Raw genomic sequence first — 9,228 nt, forward strand, 5'->3', positions numbered from 1 at the left:
GTCAGGAGGAAATAGGATGGTTTAAGAAAATAGAAAAAGCAAAAATCTCCAAATTTATACAATAATATATAGATTACTACTCCACAATTAATCCTACAATACTCAATAAAGCACTTGTATTTGCAATGAAAAATTCTAGCTTATCTAAGTCAGATGCTGACATAATATTAACAACACGACAAACCGTTATTAATTATGACAACAAACTGTGGTCGAGATCAGATAGAACGAATTCGTTCGATACACCAATGGGTTCGAGCGACTCAGCTCAGGTCACAGATATCGTAGGAATTTGCATCTTATTTCGCATCAAATCCTAGTTTCCACAAATAGCGGGGTGTCTATACAGAGATGATGTCCTTTTCATAATAGATAATTGTACTAAGGTAGAAATAGAGAGATACAGAAAAAAAACTACACAAATTATTTAAAACCAATATGTATGTGTACGTATTTTAAGGGTTGGCTAAGGATAATCGCATGTGTAACCAGCCATGAAGAACAAATCAACAGAACAAAGAAATCAAATACCAATCCCTTTTAAACGGCAAACATTTTAACAATAGCGGAATCACATTCACACTACATCTACACATTCAAAGCAGTTTGCCAACGCTCCTTCAGCAACAACATACCCTGATGAACTCAGTGACTGCTACTAAATTCAGGCCACGACAGACAGAGATGATGTTCTTGAAGCCGAGAATTTGAACTTATGGAGACAATATTTGCATATCACATAATGCAGGGAAGCGGTTGCATAATCAAGTACCTGCACACCTGGAGAACTACGTCGCGAGGAAACAATTGCAGTGATTAAAAAATAAATATCAACCGTACTCCTTCTTGTTGACACCAATTTTTTCAGTTATATATATATTATATATATATTCTCCTGAGTCCTAAGACTAGCTACCCGGTTTCCATAGCATAAAAATTACCGCGACCAGTTTGGCGCGGGGTGGTCTGGAGCAATGGTAAATGAATTGTTTTGCTCAAACATAAAGCGCACCGCTCTGGTCGGAAATTGAAACCACAAACTTACGCTCCTGAGTGCAGCACCCAGGCTTTGAGTGCATACACACACACACATACACACACACATACATACATACATACATACATACATACATACATACATTGTCCAAAATCTTGCGGACAGTGAGGTATAATCCAGAACCATCTTGATCGGAACTTGTAACAGATTCCAAACCAATCAATCACTGATTTAGGCATTCCGAGGCTCGAGACACTGTTGCCTACTAGTCCAAATAATGCCTTAACCGCTCAGTAATTTGTGCCCTACAGGAGTCCACGGTAAATGTTAAATATACCTCAACTTAAGTCGTTTCGAGTCATATGTTTTTCGAATTTACGTTGGGCTTTTTTTTTTAAGTAAACCTCAGCTTCAGTCGTTTTATCTGATTTTACGTCGGTCTCATAAAATCTACTATTGAAGCGGAAACTCAAATGAAATACTTGTGAAACTATGTACAAACCGTTATTTAAAACAGATATAAGCTAATATGTTTTTTTTTATGACTTTTATTCTGTTACATCATTTTCATGTTAAATCCCTTATTTTGGAACTAATTCCAAACCTAAGTTGACGTATTCATGTACGTAACGCTCCTGGCAAGATACGGACTCAGAGTTGTCTCCCTCAAATTTTCTATGAAAGAAAAAAAATATAATGAATCTCAAGGGACATAATTCTAGCCTACGGTTTTCTTATGTCCCTTAAGGAACGAGCTGCTGCGACTAGATGTTAAACAATGACAATAAGTGTTGTCTCGTTTGTGTATAATTACTTATACATTATGGAGATAATAGATATTGTTATTCTTGCTTAACCCCAGACAAACATTGGTTAATCAGTCATGTGATTGACAGCATTTCAGCTACATCCATCGTGTCTTTTATGGACATCTAGGAATATAGTGATTTTCTTTTAAAGTGGTAGAGTGTGATTTAAAGGGGAGTTGTCTGCCATTTCTAGCAGGCTGGCTGACCACGTAGAGGCTCCCTCGTTGGCTTGTATACATTCCACAAAACAGTGGGGAAACGATGAGTTGTACTGCGATATGAATGCTCGCTAATTAACCCCATCAAGGCATCTAATTCAGATGCTTTGATGAGATGCCTTCAGGAGGAGAGAGAGAGAGGGAGAAAGAGGGGCAAGGAGAGAGAGAGAAAGAGGAAGAGAGAAATAGAAAAGGTGAGAAAGAGAAGGGAAGAGAGAGAATGTATTATACAGAAATATATTCATAGATATTGAATTTACTAGCAAAATTTTCGTTCTTGGTTGCTTTATAACAGTCGCACTTTTTTTCTTTCTTCTTACTAAAACTGATCCGGTAATCTAGATTGTGAAGACCGCATTTATACACAACATACTAGCGCCACTCCACCGAGTCTCCCACTGCCTGCACTTCGACTATGGTTTATAATATAAAAGCAGATTAATTTTGAGGGCCATGGACACAGTTCACTACATCGAAACCAATGCACAGCCGATAACCATTTTACCAACCCCCGGAAGAATTGAACGCAAATTCAACACCACAAAGATTTTGATTAAAAACAACAGTATCAGCAACTATTAAACTTTTTCCTGCCCTACATATCACATGTGATAGACGGAATATATTTCTTGATGTCCATACATTATATATGGTTAGTTAGTACACGTTACTCCTTAAGGAGCCTATGGCTGGTTTCCTGTAGCGTATATATATTCCTCCCTGCACGGGACGCCGGTTTGTCACATAATTATTCATCGTAACCAGTTGAATGGACTGGAGCAATGTAAAATGAAGTTTTTTACTCAAAAACACAACACATCACCCGATTCAAGAATCGAAACCACAGTCTTACGATCATGGGTGCATCACCCTAATTATGAAGCCATATGCGCACCATGCATCAGAGATAATACATATTCATTTTTTTTTTTTTACTGCAAGTTCAAGAGTAAAAAGCTTTATATTATTCAGAACGTATGAAACAAGGGTTAAATATCTGAAAGCAAGCATGAATGTTTAGGACAAGCTCATGCAAATGCTTTAGACAGACAAAGAGTTAAATAACAGAACACTTACATGGAATTCTCGGCCTTTCAAATCTCGAATGACAACGTGGTTACCTGATTGATCAATACTGACCACAGGATGTTCGAGTAAAACTTTATCTGAAACAGAACGAAAAGTCAATACAATATCATTTCGTTATCGTTAAATAGAAAACTTGTCAACACTGTCTTAAACTAGGACACCACATTAATTCCAAGAGCTATCTCAGCCCTCATCAGATTACTTTTAATCCTTTACACCACTGATTCTCGACTATTTTTTTCCTATGGATCCCTTTGATTACTATTTTACTCTACAGGATCTTCATTGCTATCTGGTGTTTTAAAGAAAATCCTATTATATTTTTTAGTTAAATATTATTAGGGATTGAATTTTTTTAAATGTTAAAATACTTTGTGCTATTGTAGCAGTATAACCAATTTAAGCACAAGGATCATATGGACCCCGATTGAGAACCACTACTCTATACAAATTTCTAGTGATAGATTCTCCGGCGATGAGCATTCAGTTATTCAAGTAATTGAATTTCTAACGTGATTCGCCAAGCTACTCAGAGAGACTGGATCTTGTAATTACAAGTACTTTCAGTCTAAAGAAACAGAAAGAGAGGAGCGGATGGAGAGAGGGGGAGGAAATGAGGGAGAGGGAGAGGGAGAGAGAGAGAGAGAGAATAATATCCCTCATTACTTTATTTATTGAGTCCAAAATGAGGAAAATAAAGTTGACCTCAGTGTTATTCGAAAACATTGAACAAAGAACTGAAACTAATACCACACGACATTGTGGCGACTCCACCAATACACCGACTTACAAAGTTCTAGTAAGACGTACGGTGGAATACTAATTATGAGTATGTTACGGTAATGGTATAACAGACAGACATCTAGGAACATTATGTCTGTTAGTGATTGATTGGCAATCAATCGAGTGGCTACTCTGTAGATGAGGTCCAGGATGTCTGTGTAAGTCACAGCGTATTGGCTGAAAAGAAATAAATCATGAGATGATTATGACTGACGCGCTTGTCATCGTACTACTCCTTAATCGGAACGATTTTATTAAAATGAAAAATAAAAACTTACCCCCGAGATATTTTGCTATAGCTTTGCTGACCTGTTGAGAACCACCAACGAATTTCCTTTCCTGGAAAAAAGAAAGGTAAAATGTAATTAAGATGAATATTGTAATGAACAGCATTAAATAACAAATGGTTTCAAATTGGGGCAGAAGGCAAGCTATTTCAGGGAAGGGGTTAAGTCGATTACATCGATCCCAGTACTCAAGTGGTACTTATTTTATCGACCCTGGAAGGATGAAAGCCAAAGTCGACCTCGAACATAAAGTCGGACGAAATGCCGCTAAGCATTTTGCTCGGCTTGCTAACGATACTGCCAACTCGCCACCTTACCCAAATTATCAATGATTATTATTATTTCTTTTAATGCGTGTACGCGCGCAGGTGATGGGATTCCCCAGAGTTTCTATATACCAAATCCGCTCACAAGTTATTGCTTGACTCGGGAAAATAAAGGACACTTGCCCAAGGTGCCGCACAAAACGACCGAACCAAAGACTATATGGTTGGAAAGCAAACTTTTTTACACAAGAATATCATATTTGTTTGTAAACAATAGCGTCGATGGTTATAGGTTTTCAAACAATAAACCCAATAACTGGGTCGCAGTATTTTCCGTACCATGACTAACAAGGGAGTGTCTGTAACAAAATGCAAAACAAACATCGAAAAGTATTTCGTTCATGAGACATGAAAGTCCGTCGCACGGACTCAGGTGTTAGCCGAGCATAGGATGAGCCGACTTCAAGATATGCGAATATGAATCTCCGTCGCACGGACTCATAAGACAGCCGAGACAAGGATGCATCGATTACGTGATAAACGGACAAGAGCTTCCACCATAAGAACAGTGGAGACTCCACAGCAAAAGGAGCACAGGCTGAGAAACATGAGAATCAGTCTAGCTGATATATGAGATGCACCTATACCAAGAAAGTGTGGTTGAATGCAGCCTTGAATTACGATCTATCTTTTGCATACACCTCTCGATGCTTTAGTTCAAATTGATTGCATGAAGAAGCAACAATACATACATATATATCTATATATATATATATATATATATATATATATATATATATATATATATATATATATATATATATATATATATATATATACATATATATATATATATATATATATATATACATTGTGAGGCTTTAAAATGGCAAAAGCAAAAAACATAATTTGCCAACACATTATAAATTGCACCATAAAAATGCAGAAATCCGTCTTGATCGAGAGGTATATGCATCTGGAAGATATGGTCAGACACAGAATAGGAAAAAAAATTGAAATAGAGGCATTCTACTGTGAAAATTGCCCGACAGCAACGGGCGACTCAGCTAATTATATTATATTTTCACCTTTCTGTCTCTTGTTCCCGCCCTAGTGAAAGGGTTGGTATTATCAAAAACAAACAACCAAAGCTGTGGTGGTGGTGGTGCTGCTGCTGCTGCTAGGTGAGAGTGGGGTGGTGGGCCTTTGTTCAACAGGGTTGAGGTGAAATGCGGAGAGTGGCAGAATTGTTCGAGCGTCGGAAGACGATGTTTGAAAGTCTACACTACATGTTTATACTATATACTACTTTAAGCATACTCAGGAAAACATGGTACCTCCTAGAGGAAGGACACATCAACATTGATCAGTAAATAAGTACCTGGCCACCGTTAGTCGTACTGAAAATTCGGTTGGTACCACCACACTTCTGTACATAGTTGAGGAACCAGAGTAAAGAACATTCGTAAGGTTCACATGTGACATTCACACGGAGAAACAGTTCAGCGAAATCGCGACATGTTCTGGAGAACAAAGAGTAAAAAAAACGGAATGTAATACATGCATTCATACAGACAAACAGACGGACAGACGGGCGGACGGACGGACGGACGGATGGATGGATGGATGGATGGACGGATGGATGGATGGATGGATGGATATACATATTTATTTTCATCATGCTGAACCGTTAATCCCTACACATTTTTCTTTGTCCGTTTTTCCTTCGTTCTCTTTCCCCTTTTTTCCGCTCAACCGTGTCTGTGGGAGAGCGTAGGCTCGAAACGTCAAAGACTTTTCCATTCTTCTCCAGCGCCAAACTAATACACGTGCCTGTTGTTCCCTCACCTGTCTCAGTGTATATATATACATACATATATCTACACACATGTATATATATATGCATATATATATATATATATATATATATATATATATATATATATATATATATATATATATATATGCATGTATATATATATATATATATATATATATATATATATATATATATATATATATATATATATATATATATGGTGGTTGTCTACTCCTTAAACAGAGTTTGACCACCTCCTGCACCTACACCTTAGCCCTTTCATGGCGTCTGATGTGGCTTTTTAAACCAGACAGTGTTTTGAAAAAACACCCACACAGATTGCACCTCTGATTTGCACGACCAATACCTGCAAGTAAGTTCTGCTCATTGTGGATCCTAACATGTCTTTTAAGACCCCCATTGGATTTGCAAACCCACTGGCACACACCACATTCAAACGTGTGCACAGACATATAATCAGAATAGCTGGATGAGGTTTGTTTTCCATGGGTTCATATATATATATATATATATATATATATATATATATATATATATATATATATATATATATATATATATATATATATATATATATATATACATATATATATATATATATATATATATATATATATATATATATATATATACATATATATATACATACATATATATATACATATATGCTTGTGTGTATGTGCATACGTCTTCTCTCTCTCTCTCTCTCTCTCTCTCTCTCTCTTTCTCTCTCTCTCTCTCTCTCTCTCTCTCTCTCTCTCTCTCTCTCTCTCTCTCTCTCTCTTTCGGTATCTATATACTTTTATCTTTTATCGTTTGTCTTATTTGTTTCATTGTGAGACTGAGGAGTACCACCTTGAAGAATTTTAGTCGAATGAATCAACTCCAGGGCTATTTTTTTCAAAGCCTGGTATTTATTCTATTGGTGTCTTTTACTGAACCATTAAGTACGGGGACGTAAACATACCAACACCGGTTGTCAAGTGGTGATGGGGGACAAACACAGAAACAAAGACACACACACATATGTATGTATGTGTGTGTATGTATATATATATATATATATATATATATATATATACAACGAGCTTCTTTTAGTTTCCGTCAACTAAATTCACCCACAAAGCTTCGGTCGCGGATACACACAAACACACATAGATCTAATGATTCAAATAAACAAATAAACGTGCAATATATATATATGTATATGTATATATATATATATATGTATATATATATATATATATATATATATATATATATATATATATATATATATATATATATATATATATATATATATATACATATATATATGTAAGCGTGTTTATTTGTTTATATATATATATATATAGTTGAAAAGGGGTTAAAAGTCCATATAAATGAATAAAGTATGATTAAAAAAGTAAGTAAAACTGGAAAGGGCATAAAAGTATATTTTAGAGAATGTTTAATATTTTTATTACAGTGAGTGATTTAAAATATGACCGGTTTCGATGTACCCATCTTATCAAGCATCGAAATCGGCCATATTTTAAATCACACACTGTTACAAAAATATTAAGCATTCTCTAAAATATACCTTTGTGCCTTTTCTAACTTTATTTACCTTTTACCTATATATTGCTTCATCTTGACGAATGATAGCCGTCCTATCACCACACACACCACACCCCATCACACACCACACCCCCATCACACACCACACCCCATCACACACCACACCCGATCACACACCACACCCCATCACACACCACACCCCATCACACACCACAATCCCTCCGTCGATGAGTCTTCAGATGACATTTAAGACCAGTTGCTGATTGACAGGGTTTAAAACACAAGTGGCAGATATTATTCAAGTTTCTTCTACAGCTTTGCCCTTTGGAATCTGATTCTGAAGGAATGTTTATGTGAACTAGCATATGTCTTTTAAGTCCAGATATTGTCTTACAAGATTTTTGACATATGACGCAAGTCGTAAGAGGCGGTCGATGTTCAAGATTATTGCCTACTTGGGAATTTCGCTTTTCGTGTGACTTCATATGATTCACGTATCCTACTTTTGACAACAGAACACGATCGCACATAATACATATCCGATTCAATTGTTCCTTTGCGACAGACCTTTTTAATCTCAGAGTGCTGAATCATCTGTTTCTCCCAGGCGTTGCAACCAATCCTAACAACACCTCTCCACATGTTCCGATCCAGAACATCAGTTTCCTAATCAGTTTGTTCATATATAGTTTCTTCAGGTTTTCCTTCACACAGTCTTTATAGCTTTTCCTTGGCGTTTATTCTGGTCGCTTACCTGAGTTGAGCTCACCATAAAAAAGACGCTTTGGCAATCGTTCATCTTTCATTCTAATATGTCCAGCCCATTTCGTTTGAGCTAAGATAACATATTGTTCAATTGAGCTACAACGTGCCATGCGCAAAACGTCTGTATCTGGTATGAAACATTCCCACTTGACTCCCAAGATACGTCTGAGGCACTTTTGATGAAATCTCTACAGCATTTTCATTTGACGCCTGTAAGTGGTCCACGTCTCACTCGAATAAAGAAGTACAGTCAATGCACACGTTTTATAGACACTGATTTTTCTCTGCAGGGAAATATCTCTATCCGCCCATACTCTCTTTTTGAGTTTTCCAAATACAACACTTCACCTCCCTATTCGATAGAATATCTCTGAATCAAGACCATCATCTCTTTACAGTGTGCTTCCAAGGAAAACAAAAGTGTCAATGACTTCTAACCTTGTTCCATTCACAAAAATGTTTGGTTCAGAATATATTTGTCCTGGCGCGGGAGTAAACATTACTTTGCATTTCTCCATACTAGGCATATAGATATACTATATATTTACAGAACAGATTTTCATGGATTACAAAAATGACAGAAAACTAAGGGGAAAACAGGCGTAGGAGTGGCT

The 9,228-nt window shown here is 36.5% G+C and overlaps 1 protein-coding gene across 1 annotated transcript in view; it reads right to left on the minus strand.

Annotated features, from left to right (window-relative positions):
• Positions 1–9,228, minus strand: part of LOC106881277 (amine oxidase [flavin-containing]) — a 94,516-nt gene that overhangs the window by 24,394 nt on the left and 60,894 nt on the right. The window contains exons 7-9 of the mRNA XM_089356569.1: positions 5,831–5,972; positions 4,175–4,235; positions 3,102–3,190 (exon numbers count right to left, since the gene is read on the minus strand). Coding sequence (XP_089212695.1) covers positions 3,102–3,190; positions 4,175–4,235; positions 5,831–5,972 — 292 coding nt within the window. The remainder of the gene's footprint in view (positions 1–3,101; positions 3,191–4,174; positions 4,236–5,830; positions 5,973–9,228) is intronic.

This window comes from Octopus bimaculoides, chromosome 8 (genome assembly GCF_046866305.1).
Source record: "Octopus bimaculoides isolate indiv1 chromosome 8, ASM4686630v1, whole genome shotgun sequence".
Classification (NCBI taxonomy): Eukaryota; Metazoa; Mollusca; class Cephalopoda; order Octopoda; family Octopodidae; genus Octopus; species Octopus bimaculoides.